Source organism: Nycticebus coucang, chromosome 3 (assembly GCF_027406575.1).
Source record: "Nycticebus coucang isolate mNycCou1 chromosome 3, mNycCou1.pri, whole genome shotgun sequence".
Lineage (NCBI taxonomy): Eukaryota > Metazoa > Chordata > Mammalia > Primates > Lorisidae > Nycticebus > Nycticebus coucang.
Window position 1 is genome coordinate 63,688,695 of NC_069782.1, and position 22,418 is coordinate 63,711,112.

General features: G+C 47.2%; 1 protein-coding gene and 2 long non-coding RNA genes across 6 annotated transcripts; 1 reads left to right on the plus strand and 2 right to left on the minus strand.

The window, feature by feature from the left end:
- Positions 1-3,299: 3,299 nt before the first annotated feature.
- On the minus strand, positions 3,300-10,920 carry FBXL12 (F-box and leucine rich repeat protein 12). 4 transcript variants are annotated; one of them, XM_053582264.1, is made up of 3 exons: positions 8,336-10,920; positions 8,124-8,196; positions 3,300-4,977 (listed from the first exon to the last, which is right to left on the minus strand). In XM_053582264.1, the coding sequence occupies exons 1-3, from the start codon at positions 8,393-8,395 to the stop codon at positions 4,049-4,051; spliced, it is 1,062 nt and encodes a 353-aa protein (XP_053438239.1). In that variant the 5' UTR covers positions 8,396-10,920; the 3' UTR covers positions 3,300-4,048. The 4 variants fall into 4 exon arrangements, with proteins under 4 accessions (XP_053438239.1, XP_053438241.1, XP_053438243.1 ...); XM_053582266.1 differs by having other exon boundaries at positions 3,300-4,870; positions 8,310-10,920; XM_053582268.1 differs by lacking the exon at positions 8,336-10,920 and adding an exon at positions 8,310-8,320.
- Positions 10,921-15,310: 4,390 nt separating this feature from the next.
- On the plus strand, positions 15,311-17,191 carry LOC128580433 (uncharacterized). The gene is made up of 3 exons (XR_008378675.1): positions 15,311-15,409; positions 15,752-15,818; positions 17,044-17,191. It is a non-coding gene; the product is annotated as an uncharacterized LOC128580433 (long non-coding RNA).
- A 1,439-nt stretch (positions 17,192-18,630) lies between these two features.
- LOC128580434 (uncharacterized) lies at positions 18,631-22,398 on the minus strand. Its single transcript, XR_008378676.1, has 3 exons — positions 21,944-22,398; positions 21,165-21,238; positions 18,631-20,836 (listed from the first exon to the last, which is right to left on the minus strand). It is a non-coding gene; the product is annotated as an uncharacterized LOC128580434 (long non-coding RNA).
- Between the last annotated feature and the right edge of the window lie 20 nt (positions 22,399-22,418).

The window sequence follows — 22,418 nt, forward strand, 5'->3', positions numbered from 1 at the left end:
GCCTGAAGCAGGAGGATCTCCTCAGCCCAGGAGTTTGAGGCTGTAGTAAGTTATGATGACATCCCTGCACTTCAGCTGAGGTAACAGAGCAAGACTGTCTCAAAAAAGATAAAGTAGAGCGGCGCCTGTGGCTCAGTCGGTAAGGCGCCGGCCCCATATACCGAGGGTGGCGGGTTCAAACCCAGCCCCGGCCAAACTGCAACCAAAAAATAGCCGGGCGTTGTGGCAGGCGCCTGTAGTCCCTGCCACAACGCCCGGCTACTCAGCTACTTGGGAGGCTGAGGCAAGAGAATCGCTTAAACCCAGGAGTTGGAGGTTGCTGTGAGCTGTGTGAGGCCATGGCACTCTACTGAGGGCGATAAAGTGAAACTCTGTCTCTACAAAAAAAAAAAAAAAAGATAAAGTAATTAAAATAAAAGGGCATTTTCTTTGCCACTATACTTTCAGGTTATATCTTCTATCTAGTGTTTGGCCTGAGTAGGAAGGAACAATAGTTTCACAAATAAGAAAACTGAGAGCCAGGGTCATCTACAGGATATTTCCACTTCACATCTAGCAATCGGCTGAAGGAATTTAGGGAATGTGTGTAAATTAATAAACAGCAAGTACAATGGCCCTGAGGCAGGCAGAGTGTGTGGTCCCTATCCAACAGCAGAAGCCCAGTGTCTGAAATGGTTTAAGTGAGTTGAGCAGGATGGATTCTAATAGGAAATGAAGTCAAAGAATTAACAGAGTCATACAAGCCTCTTGACTGCAATGAGGAGTCACTGAATGCTTCTCATGTACAGGAACAATAATAACTGATGTGCGTGCATGATAGAATCTCACTCTGTTGCCCCAGGCTACAGTGCCACAGCATCAGCCTAGTTCATAGCAACCTTAAATTCCTGGGCTTAAAGGAACCTCCTGCCTCAGCCTCCTGAATAGCTGAGACTATAGGCACCTGCCACAAGGCCCTGCTAATTTTTCTATTTTTAGTAGAGATGGGATCTTACTCCTGCTCAGGCTGGTCTTGAACTCCTGAGCTCAAGCAGTCCTCCCATCTTGGCCTCCCAGAATACTAGGATTACAGGTGTGAGCCACCATGCCTGCCCTGATGATTTTTTCTCTCTTTTTTTTTTTTTTTGAAACAGAGTCTCACTATTTTGCCCTGGGTAGAGTGCTGCAACAGCAACCTCAAACTCTTAGGCTTAAGCGATTCTCTTGCCACAGTCTCCCAAGTAGGTGGGACTACAGGTGCCCTCCACAGTGCCCAGCTGTTTTTTTGTTGTAGTTGTCATTGTTGTTGTAGCTGGGCCAGGCCGGGTTCAAACCTGCCAGCCTCAGTGTATGTGGCTGGCACCCTACCCACTGAGCTACAGGTGCCGCCTGATGTATATTTTTTAAAAGTTCTGTCATGGGTGGCTCCTGTGGCTCAAAGGAGTAGGGTGCCGGCCCCATATACCGGAGATGGCAGGTTCAAACCCGGTCCCTGCCAAAAAAAAAAAAAAGATCTCTGTCATTTATGCGACTCTTGGAAGGCAAAGAATTGGGGATGGAAATTAGAAAAAGTTAAGGCAATAATGCTGATGAGAGATGAAAAGTGGCTTGGACAACTATGGGAACGGAGGACAGAGAAGGTGGGAAGTGGTCTGAGGCTAAAATGAAGGCATATCCAATAGTTATTTACTATCTCCAGATCTTCTGATGGATGAGTTTGGAATAAAGAACCAAGTGTACCCAATTCAGCCCCCTTCTGTTTCCTGGCTCTGCCCACCACAGAAGAAGCACCCTGGTCTTCCAGGCATGTGATGAGTCCACAGAGCTGGAGCTTAGTCACACACAGCCTCTCACCTAGCTCAGATCAGAAGAAGCAACGCTCATCTCATGAGCAGGTGCTCACAATCATTATCTGACACCTGCATCTTTCAAGTGGTTCAGACTCAAAAAGCAGGAAAAGGAGCTGCTACTTACAGAAACCCTAATAGCTGAGCCACCTGCGAAGGCCTGCACTCAGGTCCCCATTATTTCTCCAGCGTCACTTTCTAATATTTTTTAATTTATTTTTTTTGAGAGAGAGGGTAGCCGGGTCATAGCTCACTGCATCCTCCAATTCCTGGGCTTCAGCAATCCTCCCACCTCTTAAGTAGCTAGGACTACAGGTGTACACCTCCAGGCCCACCTAATATATTATTATTTATTTATTTATTTATTTTATTGAAGCAGAGTCTCTGTGCCCCTGGGTAGAGTGCTGAGGCATCATAGCTCACAGTAACCTCAAACTGCTGGGGTCAGGCAAACCTCAAAGCCTTAGTCTCCTGAGTAGCTGGGACTATAGGCACCCGCCACCCAGATAAGTTTTTCTGTTTTTAGTAGAGACTGGGTCTTGCTTTGCTCAGATTGGTCTCAAACTCCAGAGTTCAGGTGATCCACCTGCCTCAGGCTCCCAGAGTGCTAGGATTACAGGGCTGAGCTACCATGCCTAGCCCCGGCTAATTTTTTTTTTTTTTTTTGTACAGATGGGGCTTCACTGTTTCCCAAGCCTGTCTCACAATGCTGGGACTCAAGTGATCCTCCTACATCAACTTCCCACAGCCCTGGATGACAGGAATGAGGCACCATGCCTGGCCTCCAACTGTACTTTCTTTACTTTCTTTTTTTTTTTTTTTATCTTGAGACCGTCTCAAGCTATCGCCCTGGGTAGAGTGCCGTAGCATCACAGCTCACAGCTTAAGCAATTCTCTTGCCTCAGCTTCCCAAGTAGGCACCCACCACAACACCCAGCTATTTTTTGGTTGTAGTTGTCATTGTTTGGCAGGTCCAGGCTGGATTAGAACCTGCCAGCTCTGGTGTACGTGGCTGGCACCCTAGCCGCTGAGCTACAGGCGCAGAGCCAACCTTACTTTCTATTGCTTTCTCCACTACAGGGACCTTTTCCCTGTTTCTGGAAAATACCTAGTTCATTCCTATCTTAGCATTTTTGCCTTTCATCTTCTTCTTCACGTCTTCCCATGGCTGGTTTCCCCTTCACCTCTCAAAACTCAGCTAAGAAGACTGCCCTGCTCACTTTACCAAGTGTTGGGGCCTCCATCATGGTGACCCCGGTTTATTATCTCAAGAGTCTCCAAAATCATTCAGATGTGCTTACCTATCTGTTGCCCTGCCTTCCTTCTTCCCTATGGGCTCTACAAGGGCAGGGTCTTATTTTCTTCACTGCTGTGGCCCCAGGGTCTAGAACAGTGCCTGCAAAGTAGTAGGTGCTCAAGAAACATTGCTTGAATGAATAAAGTGGATACTGCTTTGAAAAAAATGATTTTTTCTTTAATAGCAAAATAATATGTTAATGGGAAACTTGGAAAAAACATAATACAAAATATAGAAAATACAAATGAGAACTTTTATGAACATTTTGATCATGAAAGTGCAAATCTCACTTGCTCTCTCTGTCTGCATGTAAGTATACAAATGGTGCATAGGTGCGTGGGTGCATAGATAGTCCTTGTAGGCCTCTTAAGGGGGCTCAGCCCTTCAGGTGCCCCAGCTCCTTTTTATTTTTTGGTAGAGAGAGGGTCTTACTATGTTACCTAAGCTAGTCTCAAACTTGTGGGCTCAAGCAATCCTCCTGCCTTGGCCTCCCAAAGTGCCAGGATTACAGGGATGAAGCACCAGGCCTGGCTACCCCTAGCTCTTAACCTCACCCTCTGCATCTTTCCTGTTCCTAAGGACAACCCTGTGACAAGCCTGGGAATGACCCTTCATTGAGACCCTTCTTGAGGAAGAAGCTGTTAAGAGTAAGGCTTTGCAACATCACCATGAGGTAGCTATGGTCTTTCCTACTTCCATATATGGGAACTGGGCCACTGAGAGGGTGATATGTGTATGACCAAGGCCACACAGCTGGCAAACAATGATTAGAATGGTCTGAGGCCCCAGTTCTCTATCTGGGGCCTTCAGTTCCCATAAGCTTTATTACTTGCCCTCTTCAAGATGCTGCTCAGAGGGTCTGAGGCTCAACAGTAAAAGATGGGATGTATTCCAGGGATGGATGGAACATACACCATCCAACTGGTCACATCCACCAGTCCATGGACTCTTTGGGGCAGGCCCTGACAATGACCATGCAGTGGGGCAGCCCCTTACACAGGATCCTCTCAGCTTCCTGACCCTCCCACCCCAGCCCCTGCAGCTCAAGGACTCTGAGCTTGGGCATGGTGAGGCAGGAGGAGAGAATTTCAGTGGGGGAGGGCATTTCTGGGGTAATGAGAGGGCCCAGCAGACACAGACTCTCCAGAGCTGGCATTCCCTCTAGGACAGCCAGGCCTGGGGCAGAAAGGCCCCTCACAGTCAGCCGGATCTTGCGCACATCTCGAAGGTGGCGGCTGATGGCCAAAAGAGTGCTGTCAGCTGAGAGAGTGCAGCCTAACACCTCGAGCCTCTGCAGGTAGCTCAGCTCCTGCAGCCCGGCATCCAGCCCTGTCTCAGTCACACGGTATGTGCCACCCAGCACCAGCGAGCGCAAGGCACGGAAGCGTGTCAGGCCTTGCAGGTGCTCATCCCGGAAGGCAGGGACACGGTCCAGCACGATGCACTCAAGCAGGGGCAGCACAGTGGGATCCTGCTGCTTAAGGAGCCAGGCCATGGAGATCTCGCAGCTGTGCAGCTCCAGGGTCCTCAGCGTGGGCGGCAAGCTGGTAATGGGCACCATGCTGAGGTCGGCCACGTGCAGGCAGAGGCGCTTCAGGTTGGGACACTTCTGACCCAGGGCCCTCAAAAGGGCAGGGGACAACTGTGGGGCCTGAGAGCCAGAGAAGAGGTAGCCCCCCATCCGCAGGGAGTAGAGCCGGGATGCCATGTACCGGCGAAGGAGATGCCACATGACTTTTGGCCGCATCTGTAGGAGCCAGAGGGTGCTGGGTGAGAGGCTGAAGACAGACAGTTCAGGATGGGAGGGTTCTGATGTCCCCCTGGGCTTCTCCCCTTCCCAAACCAGCTTCCTCCCTGGGACAAAGAAGATGGTTTACACCATTTTTTTGTTTGTTTGTTTGTTTTTGTTTGAGACAGTCTCAAGCTGTCACCCTGGGTACAGTGCCATGGAGTCCTAGCTCAAAGCAACCTCCAACTTGGGCTCAAGTGATCCTTCTGCCTCAGTGTTTCTATTTTTATTTTATTTTATTTATTTATTTATTTATTTTTTGAGACAGAGTCTCAAGCTGTTGCCCTGGGTAGAGTGCCACGGCGTCACAGTTCATAGCAACCTCAAACTCCTGGGCTTAAGCGATTCTCTTGCCTCAGCCTCCCAAGCAGCTGGGACCACAGGTGCCTGCCACAGTGCCTGGCTATTCTTTGGTTGCAGTTGTCTTTGTTGTTTGGCAGGCCCGGGCTGGCCAGTCCGGTGTATGTGGCCAACATCCCAGCCACTGAGCTACAGGCACCGAGCCAGTTTTTCTATTTTTAGTAGAGATGGGGTCTCGAACTCGTGAGTTCAAGCAATCCACCTGCCTCGGTCTCCCAGAATGCTAGATTTACAGGTGTGAGCCACCATGCCCAGCCTGACTGCACCATTTTAATTGCTAGGGCTCTGAATAAATCCAAGGTGGGGGGAGAAAAGATCCTAACAGATCTATCTTTATCAAGAGAGTACATTCTCATTACCTTCTGCAGTAAGAAAGAAAGCAACAAAAACCCACTGTTTTTTTTCTTTTCCATTACATTCCACTCCACTCCATTCCTTCCACTCCACTCCACTCCACTCCATTCCATTCCACTTTATACCATTCTATTCTATTTCTGAGACAAGGCCTTACTCTGTTGCCCAGGCTGGAGTGCAGTGACATCATCATAGCTCACTGCAACCTCAAATTCCTGGGCTCAATCTTTCTGCCTCAGCCTTTGGAGTACCTGGGACTACAGGCATACACCACAATGCCCAGCTAATTTCTTTTGTTTTAGAGACAGGGTGTCACTAGGTTGCCCAGGCTGGTCTTGAACTCCTGATCTTCCCACATTGGCCTCCCAAAGTACTAGGATAACAGACTATCCCTTTCATAATGACCACCTGTAATAGAAATAAGCAACACAGAAGAAATTTAGAAAGGGTGAATCTACCCAGAGTAAATTAGGTTTAGGTTTAAAAAAAAGATCACAGCCTATTAACAGTGAATGCTACAAAAATTAATCCTGGAAAGTTGCAACCTACACGTATTGGGTACACTGTATCTCTACACTACTCAGGTGGTAAGTGCACTAAAAGTGCAGACTACACCTCAATACAATAAATATATCCAAGTAACAAAAACTTCTTGTATCCCCTTAATCTATTGAAAGTTTTAAAAATAGCATTATCTGATTAACACTTTCTAAACTTCAGAAACACATTAACAATACCATATATTGCTTATGAATACACACACACACACACACACGAAGTCAATACAGCCATAAAAGGAAGGCTATGAATTCACTTTATAACAGTAGTTATTATGTATATGTATGTGTTTCAATGCAGCAAAAAAGGCCAAGGGTGAAAAGAGGTTAAATCGAGGTGTGAGAGACAATGCCCATGGCTCAATGGGTAGGGCGTGGGCCCCATATACCAAGGGTGGTGGGTTCAAACCAGGCCCCGGCCAAACTGCAACAAAAAATAGCGGGCTTTGTGGCAGGCACCTGTAGTCCCAGCTACTTGGGAGGCTGAGGCAAAAGAATGGCCTAAGCTCAGGAGCTGGAGGTTGCTGTGAGCTGTGACGCCACACCACTCTACCAAGGGCGATAAAGTAAGACTCTGTCTCTAAAGAAAAAAAAAAAACTGGATGTAAGTAGTTGTCTATGATATTATCCTCTAGCCATCTCTGAATATTTGAAATGTTTCATGATAAAAACATAAGCTGAGCATGTAGCAATGGTTAGAGTGACGGCCTTGCAAACCAAGGGCTGTGAGTTCAAGCCTCGCCTGGGCCTGATTAAAAAAAAAAAAAAAAAGAAATGAAAAGAAAATGTGCAATCATAATTAAATCACAAAACACAAAATCCAAATGGGAGAAAGTTAAAATTATCAGTTGTACTACTCAGGAAATTAATCTGACTCAGGAAAATGATTTCTCCATGAAAAATCATCAGTATTATACTTAATAATACTTAATAATGTATTATTAATTAATTAAACCAGCATTTATTGTATGCTAAGTATACACCTGACACTGTTTTAAGCCCTTACCCCCAGGATCTGGATGAAGTCCCACAAAAGCCTCTGAGGCAAGAATTGGAACCAGCTATATTAAAATAATGTTTAGAGCCACAAAGCATAAATAGTAATCAAAGTCTGATTTTATAAAACCATAAATACAGCCAGAAGCTAACCAGCCATTGTTCCCCAATTTCCTCACTGCTATAACTAGTTACTGCTTAATGTCACTATCCTTCTTGACAGACACAGGATTAGTGACTCCTCCCTATTACTTCTAGAGATAACATTGCTGTCCTAAATCCCAAGATTTGAGATTCTAGAGATAACACTGCTGTCATAAATGCCAGGACTTGTGATTCTATAGATAACCTTGTTTGTGCAAAACTTAAGACTGGTCTTTGAGATGTTTTTCAGACTCTGCATCGCAGAGACCTAGAGAAGCCAACCAGACCCGTGGGAGTGGATCCAACAGCCCTGAAACCCCTACTAAGGAAACTTCATAACTGAGAAGATAATTTCCGCATTTCAACCCTATGAGCTCATCTCCCACTAATCAGCAGACACAATTCCCTAGCCCTTTTTGCCAGCCAAACCATTCTTAAAACCCTCTCTCCCAGATTCTTGGGGAGATGGATTCGAGGAATTACTCCCAGCTCCTCGCCTGGCTCCTCACGAAATAAAACACTTTCTCTACTGCCAAACCTGCCGTCTCAGGATATCAGGTGGGCAAGGGACCTGGCTGGGCTGTAACAGCATCTTCTTTATCCTCATTTCGGTGATGGGGAAACTGATGCCCCGTGGTCGGAGAGGAGCAGGAAAGCGAGGATACCAGGATAGGCTCCCAACTGCCCGGCTGGAAATCCCGAGCCTGGACCCCGACACACGGTCCCAGGGTGGGAGAGGTGATCTTCGGGCTCTGGTCAACCCAAACGCTGCCCAGGCCCGCCCGCTCGGCCCCGCGTACCGTGTAGAGCGTTAGGTCGACGTGTCGCCACAGCCACCGGTCGTCCACCAGCCTCTTCCAGCGGTGACAGACTCTGGGGGAGGAGACCCGCGGTTAGAACGACTTCGGCCCCCGGGGGACCGGATCCGCTTCTCCAAGGGGTGCACTCCACCCGGCCTTTCCCCCGCCCTGGAGGCGGGGCCGCACCTGGAAATGCGGATCCGGTCCCGTACCGGGAGGTAAGAGAAAACCTCTAGCAGGACCGAGTCCGGGAGTTCGGCTAAAGTCGCCATGATGCCACCGATATGCACTTCCGCTTCCGGCCGAAGAGACACCAGCTGGGGGTTCGCCCTGGGGGCTCCAGGCAGCCGGCAGAGCGGTGGCCGCGTCCTCGGGTAGCTGGCACAGAAATTAGACTTTTCTCTCGCGGGAACGTGGTGGTGTCTCGGGCAGGACCAGGCCAGGATCCGGACTGCCTCCGAGACCCAGGCTGGGTACAAGGACCAAACCCCAGTGGCGTAGCAGGAGCCGTGAGGGGTTCGCGGTGCCTGCTGGAGAGTGAAAAGACCCCGGCTGGGAGCGAGGACCAAGCTCCGAAGGCGTGGTTGGGGCGGAGCTGAGGTTGAAAAATCCCTCCCGGAAGGCGTGGCTGGGGTGGGGCGAGCCTGGGATAGAGGGTGGGACTGGGAGCGGCGGTCACGCCCAGGAGACGTGGATGGAGTCTGGGATCCCGACTTACACCGAGACAGGAAGGCGTGGCTGGGGCGAAACCCGGGGGCGTGGCCGCGAGCCTAGGGCTTGTCAGACAAACAGATCTCTAAGTTTTTACTTAATAATGCTTTTTTTTTTTTGAGACAGAGTCTCATTTGGTCACCCTCGGTTGAGTGCCGTGGCGTCTTTAGTTCACAGTAACCTCAAACGCTTAGGCTCAAGCCATTCTCTTGCCTCAGCCTCCCAAGGAACTGGGACTACAGGTGCCCGCCACAACGCCCGGCTATTTTTAGACAGGGGTCTCGCTTGAGCTCAGGCTGATCTCGAACTGTGAGCTCAGACAATCCACCCGCCTTGGCCTCCCAGAGTGCTTAATATGCTTTTTGATGCCTATGCGCTAGGATAAATTTATATAAATTAACTTGTCTAAAGGGCCTGTTGAGTTTTTAGTTTTGATTACTACTACAAAGATTGTGTGAGTTGACATTCTCACCAAATATATATCACTCATTTTAAAAATAGTAATTCGTTAAGAATAGTTAAAATTTATTAAAACATTCCCATACGAATGAGCACTTATGTTCTTCCAGATTTGCTACCACAAACAATATTGCAGCTAACATTCCTTTGTATGTATATACATGCTTATTATGTATCAACACCTACATGTGTATATATTCCTACGTTTTTATTTCTATAGGTTAAATAACCAGAAGTCAGTTTGATGAGTCAAAAGACATATGAGATTTAATTTTGAATTGGTTTTGCTAAATCACACCTTCAAGAACCCATATTGGCAATAAATACATTTTTAACACACACACTCACATATACACAGAAAAGTTGAAATTAGAGACATTAAAACTGTTTTAAAAGTGTGTACCGGGCTGGGCGTGGTGGCTCACGCTTGTAATCCTAGCACTCTGGGAGGCTGAGCAGCATGGATTGCCAGAACTCATAGGTTGGAGACCAGCCTGAGTAAGAGCAAGACCCGCCTCTAAAAATAATTGGGCGTTGTGGCGGACACCTGTAGTCCCAGCTACTTGGGAGGCTGAGGCAAGAGAATCACTTGAGCCCAAGAGTTTGAGGTTGCTGTGAGTTATGATGCCATAGCACTCTACCAAGGGTGAGAAAGTGAAACTGTCTCAAAAAAGTAAAAATACAAAAACAAAAAGTGTGTATGTTCCACTTATCCATAAATAAATAATAACACTGTGGTTTGTCATCTATCAAATTCCAAAAGATTAAGAAGTTTGAAAATAGGCCAGGCATGGTGGCACATACCTGTAATTCTAGTACAAGGGAAGCCAAGGCAGGTGGATTGCTTGAGCTCACAAGTTCGAGATCAGCCTGAGCAAGAGTGAGACCCCATCTCTACTAAAATAATAATAATAATAATAATAATAGAAAAAACTAGCCAGGCATGGTGGCACATGGTTATAGTCCCAGCTACTTGGGAGGCTGAGGCAAGAGGATAAATTGAACACAGGAATTTGAAGTTGCTGTGAGGTAGGACACCACAGCACTCTACCCAGGGCAATAGACTGAGACTGGATCTCAAAAAAAAAAAAAAGTTTGAAAACACCCACATCAACTTTGATAAGAAGAGTGAACCTCTCCAGCATTGCAGAAGAAAATCTTAAGGCAGAATTGATACAAACTTTTCGAAAACAGTTTGCCAATATCAGAATATACCCTGTTAGATCCACAATCCCATTTGTAGGATTTCAAGATTTCAAAAAGAATGAGGTAGGTCTTTCTGTGCTGTTGTGACAATCTCTAGAATGTTGTTGGCTTTTAAAAAATGGAGAGAACAGTGTGTATAGTTTGACACTTTATACTGAACTATACACTGAACAATGTGTATAGTTTGACACAACATTTTACATTTTTTTTAATTTCAGAATGTTACAGAGGTACAGATGTTTTGGTTACATGCATTACTTTTGTACAAATGGGTCAAGGTTATAATGATGTCTAACCACCAGACAGTGTGCATTGTGCCCATTAAGCAAACAATTTATTATTTCTTTACTTTATACACAAAAGCACAAAAACCGAGTTTCTCTGACTTAACTGAATATACTAGATGCTATTTAAAAATACAAATTCCCTTGGGCGGCACCTGTGGCTCAAGGAGTAGGGCGCCGGTCCCATATGCCGGAGGTGGCGGGTTCAAACCCAGCCCTGGCAAAAAAAGAAAAAAAAAAAATACAAATTCCCTATCTCTACTGAAATGTGCTATACTATCTGAGAGGTTTACTATTTTCTTGGGAGGCTCCATATCACACACTTTGAGGATGAAAATACTGTCTCTAGAAAATGGAAACTTCTAATGATAGTTGTCCTGGGGAGGAGCTGGGGATCTGGGGAGTAACTTTTATTCTGCTTGAATTTTTACCATGAGTAAGTATTGCCTTAAAAAAAAAAAATGAGTTCTAGGCTCAAAGGAGTAAAGGCACTGGCCCCATATGCTGGAGGTGGCAGGTTCAAACCCAGTCCCCACCAAAAAAAAAAAAAAAAAAAAATGAGTTCTAAATATATTAATAAATCAAACTTTTTGATATTTTTCCTTAAACAAAGCCCACAAAGTGCTTTAGGCTTTGGCAGTCATCTTGTGACCATAGAGGGAAAGATGAAAAGAATCCCATGAGACAGTAGCCCCAGGCATCTCTGGGTTGCTGGTCCAGTGCTGCCTGCTCCCAGAATTTCTGTTAAGAGAAAAATAGCCACTTACTTGCTTCAGCACGTGTCAGCTTTCTGTTACTGGAAGCCAAGAACATTTCTAACTGAACATACAGGTTCTTTCCTCTATCTAGAACACTCTGATAATTACAATGCCTTTACTGACTTGTTCACTTAATTCCACAATCCTAAATGATTGATACCATAGGAGGGATCTGAAGCTTATAGGTCAAGTCACTTGCAAGGGTCCCAAGCCCAGACCCTTCTGTTGCCAGAGCCTCAGCCATTACTGGAATGCTGTTCGGTCACAATTCCCCCCAGAACCCTATCCCTTGTGCTCGGACAGTCCCTCCTCTGTGCTCAGTGCACTCCACTTGTCACTGTATTGCAAGGACTTCTTGCTGTTGTCTTCTCCATCAGACTGAATTCTGGAGTGCCAGGTGGGCTTTCTTTCTCCCAAGTCCTGCTGAGATGCTCAGATGTTGGAGGAAGGATCCACCTATGCACCTCCTCCTACCCCTGAGATTATTTCCCCTTTGGTGAATTCTAGGGGTTGTGGGAGGCACTGTCTTTAAGTTTGGCAGAACCCAGATGTCCCTGACCACCCCTGCTCAGTTGCAGGGAGTTCCTAAGAACCATCTCTTGTACCACCAGCGTAAGAGTGAGAGGGAGACAGAAAAAGAATCCCATATACAAGCTCCTTCCTCTGTGTGTGGGGTAACAAGGGGGTAGAAGGGGGCTGTCCAGCTTGCTCTTTGGATTGTGACCCAGAATTCTACCTCCTGAGAAGTACCCACCTTCCCCCAGAAAAAGCGGGTCGGGCAAAGCTTCCTGCTACCCAGGCAAAGAGATGGGGCTACTCTGGTCCCTCAAAGGGAAGTCACTAAATCATTTCATGGTCATCGCAGAATTATAATCACCAGGGTTCAGGGAGGAATAATGAAAGATGAGGTGTCCAGTCTCCTGAGGCCCCACCTGGGACCAGGGAGGGAACGGGTATGGCAGTAGCAGTATAGCTCCCATTGTCCCCCTACTCCTCTCCAGGATGGCTCAGCAAACCTCCCACAGGTTGGAGCCCTCCCCATGGAGCCCAAGACACCCAACAATTCCAGGTTGTGAGGGTTTTGTTTTTGTTGTTTTGTTTGTTTGTTTGTTTGTTTGTTTGTTTGTTGAGACAGAGTCTCACTTTATGGCCCTCGGTAGAGTGCCGTGGCCACACACAGCTCACAGCAACCTCCAACTCCTGGGCTTAAGCAATTCTCTTGCCTCAGCCTCCCGAGTAGCTGGGACCACAGGCGCCCGCCACAACGCCCGGCTATTTTTTGGTTGCAGTTTGGCCGGGGGCGGCGCCTTACCGACTGAGTCACAGGCGCCGCCCATTTTGTTTTTGAGACAGAGTCTCACTCTGCCACCCAGGCTAGAGTGTCACAGCCTCAGCCTAGCTCACAGCAATCTCAAATTCCGGACTCAAGCACTCCTCTTGCCTCAGTAGCTAGGACTATAGGCTCCAGCCACAATGCCTGGCTAGTCTTTCTATTTTTAGTAGAGATGGGGTCTTGCTCTTGCTCAGACTGGTCTTAAACTCCTAAACTCAAGCAATCCACCTGGCTCAGTCTTCCAGAGTGCTAGGATTACAAGTGTTAGCCACTGCACCTGGCCCCAGGCTGTGTTTTTCATCTTCTCTCAGCAGCACTCCCCACCCCTTTCCAGTCACCTCAGCTCAGCATCATGGTCCTGTGTTTGAGCCATCTTTGAATCAAACACAGAGAATAGAACTTTTTTAAAAAATACTAACACTTCCCCACCCCTGACTCCTTTTAACAAAAATAACATATGTTTGACATAAAAAAAATATGAAAAGATACCCAGAAGTACTAAAAGGGAAAATAGGACTCACAGCAATTCTACCATCTAGTTGTAACCACAGTAACCACAGTCAACACTTTGTGTGTGATCCAGTGTTTCTACGTGAATGCAAAGACGTGCTGCTTCCAAACTTCTCAGGTACATCAATCCTCTCAGCTCACCCTTGACCTCCAACCTGTTTGGTCCCTCGGCTGAAGTTACCCCAAAAGCAGCAGCAGGGGAGTTCCCTCCCACATCGGGTGCCCCAAACCATCCTGAGATGGGGCAGATTGGGATTCCAAAGAAAGGGTGATCAGTCCAAAGCATTTATTAGAATGCATATAGAGCAGTGCTGCAGCAATCTTCAAGAGAGAGAAAAGGAGTGTTCTACCTAGTTATGTGGGGGTCAGGATATGGAGTTTATATGTGTTTAAGGAATTTGGCTCAGGGCTGGGGCCAGTTTCTTTCAGTGTTTTGGGCAACACCCTGGATACTTTTTATCAGTGCCTGAGAATGTCTAAGACCTCAGTTTTGGTTTAAACCTCCTGGGAAAAACCTGCTGGATCACAGAGTGGTTAGGATACCCAAAGAAAATAGGGGTGGGGAGGACCCTACACAGCCCACATCCCCTATCTGTTCTTCTACAAACTCCTAAAGGAGCTGGTCTAAGATCAATACTTACAACAACGCTGTGGTGAGAATTATGATCCCCTTTCTCATTATAAGGAAAATAAGCTTCAAAGTGGGGTCTCATTTGAGACCATGGCATTTAATATTAAGGGGTAAGGTTGGGATTTTGACTCACTTGTCTGGATCCAAAATCTGTGTTTCCAATTTGAACGAGTTGTCTATTCAGAGTCCCTACTCTGGAAAGCCCACTTAAAGGGACTCTGCAGGGGCAACAAGAGTAATAAGCCAAAGTTCTGAGCCCAATGCCAGGCATTGTGGAGGGCCCCTGTAGTCTGTTACTGGGGAGGCTGAGGCAAGAGGATCACTTGAGCCCAGGAGTTTGAGGTTGCTGTGAGCTAGGCTAAGACTGTGGCACTCTAGCCTGGGCAGCAGACTGAGACTCAGGAAGGTCCCTGAACCCAGTGTTTGTGGTGGGCCTTCTTCTTAGGCTGGCTCCCTTAGGCAGGTGGTCTTAACAGGGTCACAGAGAATCCGCCCCTTTCTTAGGATGGCCTCTCATGTCTTCCCCCTAATCTTACATCCTAGTTTTAAAAGGTGGATTGGGTAGGTAAGAAAGCCACGGTAAATCAGTTTAGACTCATCAAACTGGGAGAATCTTCTCTGCCCAGAAGGAATCATTCAACAGTTCCACTGGGTAGAAGCGGTTTGAATGAATGGAGTTGGGGGGGGGGGGTGCTGCTGCCCACTAGCCCTCCCGTACCTAGACCCTGGTACAAAGGGCTCCTTGAAGATATAGAAGTGGGCAATTTAGCAACTGTGCGGTTTCCAGCTCCTCACGCGGGCATTGCAGGTTGACGACTGATGGTTGTGCGCGACGTGGAGTCCAGCCCAGAATCTGGCTTCGCTTCTTGACTGGAGTCTGCATCTCAAGTGTCCCGGTGGTTAGACGCGATGGCCAGAGGAGAGGGGAGGACAAAATGCTTACGAGGCCCAACCCTAAATGAAGGCAGAGAACTGGACCGGGTAACTGCAGAAACCGATCCCTGTTTCCCGCAGCTGCAAGAAAAGTCTTCTTCGGGCTCAGGAGCAGGAGGTCACCTCTTCCTCAAGACCCTTTAGCGTCCCCCACCAACACACACGATGTCCCCATACCGAAAGGCCTCAGACAACGGCTTCCAACAGGCCAGATGTCAACCTTCGGGTCTCCACTCCTCATCCTCAGCCCTGCACCCCGGGACACAAAAGTCTTATCCCGGAACTTCAAACCCGGTTCTCCGAAGAACCGGACAGATTGCAGAAGCTCATGAGGGGAAGGGATCTGAAACGGGAGCTTCCGGCACAGCACTTCCGCTTCCTGTTCGCAGCGTCGACTATTAGGCTAGGGTCCGGCGCTTGAGCTGGAGGTTGTGGCGTCTGCAGGTTCGAGGCGTTTGGAGGTGAGCGGTCAGCCTGGAATTATGGAAACTTCACAGGACCTGGCCGCTATGGGTCCGCGACTGGCGGGAAGTGAAGCCAGGGAGCTCTGGGGCTGGTCCTTCAAGCGACGAGAACATGCGAGGGCGCGGCGGCCTGAGATCCTCGGTCCTAGGACTCGGGACGTAAGGCCTGGGAGGACTTGGGTCTAGGCTCTAGACCCAAAGGTGTTCGGGGGTAAACGGAGGACCCAGTAACTGGTGGGCTAGGGCCTGGTACTGAGAGTTTTGTAGGCTGGAGCTTCTGAGGCCTGGGAGACTCCTGAAGTTCTGCCCTTTCTGCTTTCCAATCCCTGCCCTGTGTAGCTCCAGCCAGGATGATCGAGGTTGTTTGCAACGACCGTTTGGGGAAGAAGGTCCGCGTTAAATGCAAGTATCCACTGACGGCCGGGAGGCAGTGATCCCTGGGAATGCTTGGCATGAGGCAGGCAGCTCAGTTCGTGTTGTTAGGATGGTTTTAATTAAATCCAGGAGAGGGGACGGATGGCAGATAGTATTCAGATTGTATTATTCTGTTCGTTCTACCTCTCCTTTCCATTTGCCTTAACTCCTCTGTGCTCAGCACCGATGACACCATTGGGGACCTTAAAAAGCTGATTGCAGCCCAAACTGGCACCCGTTGGAACAAGATTGTCCTTAAGAAGTGGTGAGTGCAGTGGTAGAGCTCCGGGGTGGACAGGACTAGACAAAAGGTTTTGGTTTGGGGAGTACTACAGGAAGCCCTTTGCTTAGCCTGGGCTGCCTCAGGCTGCCTCCAGGGTGAAGAGCCTCCTTAGGCTTCTCTCTGGAAGATCTCTATTCCACAGGTACACGATTTTTAAGGACCACGTGTCTCTAGGGGACTGTATCCTTTTTGTGACTTCCTGAGGAAGAGTATACATACCCAGCCTTGGTTCTCTTTATCAATACTGAAGACTGAGATTATACACATAATCTGTTTAATTTAGTGTGTGGTCCATAATGAGCATTTAGAAAATGGATGCTGTATAATTATTTTGTTGGGGGAGGAGGGTGGTTGACTGGTGAAATAGTTCAACATGACTTAGAAGACATTGACACCTTAAATTCAAAGTTATTACTGAACTCCACCTGAGTGCTCGACAGCAGGTCAGGATGGGGTGAGACTCAGGCATATCTGTTGTACAAAAGGAGCATGAACTTTTTTTATAGCTTGGATTCTCTTTAAATCAAAGCAGGGTGGTGCCTGTAGCTCAGTGGGTAGGGCACCAGTCACATACACTGAAGCTGGCAGGTTCAAACCTAGCCTGGGCCTGCTAAAACAATGACATTTGCAACAAAGAAAATAGCTGGGCGTGTGGCAGGCACCTGTAGTCCCAGCTATTTGGGAGGCTGAGGCAAGGGAATCTCTTAAGCCCACAGTTCGAGGTTGCTGTGAGCTGTGACACCACAGCACTTTGCCATAGGCAACAGCTTGAAACTCTGTCTCAAAAAAAAAAAAAAATCAAAATGGGCCAGTTAAAAATTGGTTTCTTAGCCCTGGTCTGAGTCCCCAGGTCACCACTCTGAGCCAGCTGTGAATGGATGAGAGGGGTGGAGATGGAGCCCACAGTGAATATTCCTTAACACTTTTACTTAAGATGAAATCCATGATGGGATGAACCTGGAGCTTTATTACCAATAGAGCAGAATTCCTTCCCCTGCCCTACTTTGCTTTCCTCCCACACTGTCCACACTGGTATGGATGCTTGTTTTTAAAAACTCACCTTAATAAAAACTTAGATATTGCAGATGTTGCTTTGTTGTCATCTTTGCACAAGAGCTATCTAAGGGTGGGAGGATTGGTATCTGGTTATCACTGTACCATCAGTATGCAGTTAAGATTGACTCGATCCATGGGGGAGGAGTAGACCAGCACAGTAGGAGCCCAGAGCTCTGCGTTTTGCTGTGAGTCTCTGTGGTTCAAAAGACCCTGGTATTATTACCACCCTCATAGACCGGGGAGTTGGGTAGGGATGGAAGATGTTAGGAATATAGACTCTTGATTCAGATAGACTACAGTTGGACTGTCAGCTCTGCCACTGAACTGCGGAATGACCCTGGGCAAGTTACATTAAGCTTTACTCACAGTTCCTGATCCTTTTTTTTTAAAGACTTACTCTCACTCTATCATCCTGGGTAGGATGCCCTAGCAGCATCAAACTCCTGGGTTTGAGCAGTCCTCTTACTTCAGCCTCCCAAGTAGCTGGAAATACAGGCACCCACCACAGTGCCCAGCTAGTTTTGTTTGTCTGTTTTTTTAGTAGAGATGTGTCTCACTCTTGCTCAGAGTGGTCTTGAACTTCTGAGCTCAAGCAGTCCGCCTCAGCCTCCACTGTGCTTCCCTTCCCTGCAACTTCCACCAAGCCTTCTGTCTGCCTTTCACTACCAAACTTCTTGGGAGGTGGACCTGTCCACTATCTCTGGGATGCTACTAGCTAATGGGGTGGGGGTCTCATTGGTCTCAGTCATTTCCCTACCCATGCCTGTGGCTTCTTTCCATCTGTAAGACTCTGCTTCCTCCTGACATGTCAGAAATGTGTCTCTTGGAACATACACTCTAGTTTTGTTTTTTTTAATTAAATCATAGCTGTGTACAATAATGCAATCCTGAGGTACAATGTGCTGGTTTTATATACAGTTTGAAATATTTTCATCCAACTGGTTAACATAGCCTTCATGGCATTTTCTTAATTATTGTGTTCAGACTCTTATATTCTACATCTAGTAAATTTCACCTGTACCCTTCTAGTAACATTTACTCTTCTTACTATCACACCTCTCTCCCCCTTAAGTGACTTATTTGAAAACCAATTTTAAATCACATGCGAGTGATTTAACAAAGTGATTCCTTATCTTCAAGTCAGCATGGAAGCATAAAGGCTAAAGGTAAAGCCTTGCTATGTTCCCCGTTCTGTCCTGAGGTTAGGCTTTTTTATTTTTTTATTTTTTGAGACAGAGTCTCAGTCTGTTGTCCTGGGTAGAGTGCTATGGCATTAAAGTTCACAGCAACCTCAAATTCTTAGGCTCAAGTGATCTTGCCTTTTTTTTTTTTTTTTAGTAGAAATGGAGACTCACTGTGACTCAGGCTGGTCTCCAACTCATGAGCTTAAGCAGTCCTCCCGCCTTGGCCTCCCAGAGTACTAGGATTACAATTGTGAGCCACCACACCCAGCCTAAGTTAGGCCTTTTTCTTTTTGTAGAGACAAGAGTCTCACTTTATGGCCCTTGGTAGAGTGCTGTGGCATCACACACCTCACAGCAACCTTTAACTCCTGGGCTTAGGCAATTCTCTTGCCTCAGCCTCCCAAATAGCTGGGACTGCAAGTGCCCACCACAATGCCCGGCTACTTTTTTGTTGCAGTTCGGCTGGGGCTGGGTTTGAACCCGCCACCCTCAGCATATGGGGTCGGCGCCTTACCGACTGAGCCACAGGCACTGCCCAGTTAGGCCTTTTTCAATGCACTTACATAAACATTATTTTATTTTTATTTGAGCCACGATGTCAATGCAAAGAAATCTATTTTATTATTTAGTTTCTTTTTTTTTAATAGAGACAGAATCTCACTATGTCACCCAGACGGGTCTCCAGCTTCTGGTCTCAAGTAATCCAACTGCCTTGACCTTCCAAAGCTCTGGGATTATGGATGTAAACCTTTGTACCCAGCTATAAAAAAAGTTTCTTGGCCAGGCACAGTGACTAATGCCTGTAGTCCTAGCACATTGGGAGGCCAAGACAGGTGGATTATTTGAGCTTAGGAGTTCAAGACCAGCCTGAGCAAGACTCCATCTCTACTAAAAATAGAAAAAAAAAGCTGGGGGTTGGGGAGGGAGCCTGTAGTCCAAGCTACTGAGGAGGCTGAGGCAGGAGGATCGCTTGAGCCCAGGAGTTTGGAAAAAAAAAAAAGGCTGGGCGCGGTGGCTCACACTTTTAATCCCAGCACTGTGGGAGGCTGAGGCAGGAGGATTGCTTGAGCTCAGGAGTTTGAGGCTTGTCTGAGCGAGAGTGAGATCCTGACTCATGAAAAAATGGAAAAACCCAGCCAGGCGCCACAGCGAGCACCTGTAATCCCAGCAGCTTCAGAGGCTGAGGCAGCAGGATGCCCACAGCCCAAGTCTGAGGTTGCAGTGAGCTATGATGCCATTGCACTCTGCTCATGGCACAGGGTAGAACTCCGTCTCAACAAAAAAAAAGAAGAAAAAAAAGGGGGTGGGTTAAACAGATAAGTTAATGTCCTGTATGTAGATAATGTGAGCCAGGTTGCTCACTGCTGGAGAAAGAAGTTACAGATAAAACAGGAGATGGGAGAGGTCAGCATGAATCCTGTGAGGCTGGATTAAAGTTAGAAGCATCAGTGTGAATTCATGGCTTTTTAATATGTATACAAATACATACAGAAATGTGTGTATATATTTCCTTGCTTTATTCACTTAGTGGGGCCAGAAACAGTAACACTCTAGTATTAATAAGCATACTTGTTACCCAGATCTTGAAGGTCATGTGGTCTCTGTCATATTCTTCCCAGTACCACATAACCTCAATCTAATCATGGGGAAACACCAGGCAAACCCATCCTGGAACATAAAAAGACCACTAATGGAAAAATTGGGGCAGGAGAAGTCTGTAGTTTAGTTAATATTATTATGCCAATATTGACCTGTTAGCTTTGGTAATTATTCTATGACAGAGTTTCTGACAATTGGGTTGGATAGTTCTTTTTGTGGGGCCGTACACTGCAACATGTTTAGCAGCATCCTTGGCTTCTAATAGAAAATGCCAGTAGCAGAAGCATTTCCTGCCCCCACTCACTCTCCTTCCCCGACTTTTTTTTTTTTTTTTTTTGAGACTGAGTCTCACTACACCCTCAGTAGAGTGCCATGCTGTCACAGCTCACAGCAACCTCAAACTCTTGGGCTTCAACAATTCTCTTGCCTCAGCCTCCCAAGTAACTGGGACTACAGGCGCCCACTACGACACCATACTAGTTTTTCAGTTTTTACTAGAGACCGGGTCTGGCTCTTGCTTAGGCTGGTCTGAAAATCCTGAATTTAGGCAATCCACCTGCCTCAGCCTCCCAGAGTGCTTTGATTACAGGTGTGAGCCACCATGGCTTGCCTGGCCTCTTCTATTATTATGCAAGATGCTGATATACAAGGCTGGGTGAAGGGTACATGAAAACCCTACTGCTTTTGCAACTCTGCCCTAAGTCCAGGCCAGTTAAAACACCAGTGACAACTGCAACGGCAAAAAAAAAATAGCCAGGCATTGTGGCAGGTGCCTGTAGGCCCAGCTACTTGGGAGGCAGAGGCAGGAGAATCGCTTGAACCCCAGAGTTGGAGGTCGCTGTGAGCTGTGATGCCATAGCACTCTACCCAGGGCAACAGCTTGAGACTCTGTATCAGAAAAAAAAAAAAAAAAGATTATTATGCTAATACATGCTTGTAAAAAAAGTCAAATATTACATTAAAACTTCAGTTCCTCATTTCTTTTTTTTTTTTTTGTAGAGACAGAGTTTCACTTTATGGCCCTCGGTAGAGTGCCGTGGCCACACACAGCTCACAGCAACCTCCAACTCCTGGGCTTAAGCGATTGTCTTGCCTCAGCCTCCCGAGTAGCTGGGACTACAGGCGCCCACCACAACACCCGGCTATTTTTTGGTTGCAGTTTGGCCGGGGTTGGGTTTGAACCCGTCACCCTCAGTATATGGGGCCGGCGCCTTACCGACTGAGCCACAGGCGCCGCCCTTCAGTTCCTCATTTCTTCATCTGCATCACCAGTTGTAGTCATTGACGTATCTGAAGGAATCCAGAAATTTGCTGTGATATAAATTGTTTTTACTCAGTTGAGGTAATTATACATACTCTAATACTCTACTGTTCAGTAGCTTGCCTTTTTTTTTTTGTTTGTTTTGTTTTGTTATACTTTCACACATACTATCATTGCTGTGCTGTACTATAACTTGCTTTTTCACCCAGCAAACAATACTGGCTAACATCTGTGTGGCCTTGCTATGGGTCAGGTACTGTTTTGAGGCCTTTATATGGATTTAATCTTCACATCAAACACAAGAGGCACATATTATTGCTTAACTCCACTTTGCAGATAGAGAAGCTGAAGTAGGGAGGTTAAGTAATTTGTTCAAGGTTATAACTAATGGCTGGAGCTAGGCTCTGACCTGAAATCTGGGTTCAGAGTGTTCTTAACCTTCTACTGTGCCCTGCCTCTGCTTTCTTGTGTACTTGTTTCCCTATGAATTCACGTCACTGGGCCTCTTTCCTTTTAACGGTCACAATAAAGGTCTGTGTGTGGATGAACTGTAGGTGAACTCTTTCCTACTGTTGTCTACCTGCAGCCCACAGTCTCAGGCCCTGGGTCCCCAGCTACCTCCTCTGTAACCCATGGATTCCACAAACTCTGTTTTAAATCGGCTCAAACACAGCCCCCCTCCACCCGCACCTCCTCTCACGTGCTCATCTGTGAATGTCAATGCCAGCACCTACCAGTCACCTTCCCCGGAGGAAGAAGCAGTCCTGGGTGGGAATAGGGAAGTCAGTAGGTTCCAAAGGACGTGGAAGGCATTTGGGTCAGTAGCAGATGAAACAGATTAACCTTGCGAAAAGTAAAAAGGGCTAGTTTCGGACATCTGGAGGAAACAAGTGGGAAGAGGAAGGTTGGAGAGCCAAATTTAGGCTTCAGGCACTTAGACATTCATCTCCAAGGCAACCGCGTTGCTATGGCAACATCAAAGGCCCCACCACCGCTCTTAAGCAACGGGTCCACCGCGGTTACCGGCCAGACGCTTCCGCACGGCGGCTGCTAGGAACGCCTCGGCGAGGCGTGAATCGCTGCTGCATTAGCCAATCAAGGAGCTCTATCCTGCGCGGACCGACCCTGCGGCGAAGGGCTCCCAGAAGCGAGCGGGACTTTTTTGGCGCTGGCCAAAGGGCGTTGAGGAGGGCGGGCTGGCGCTCCTTC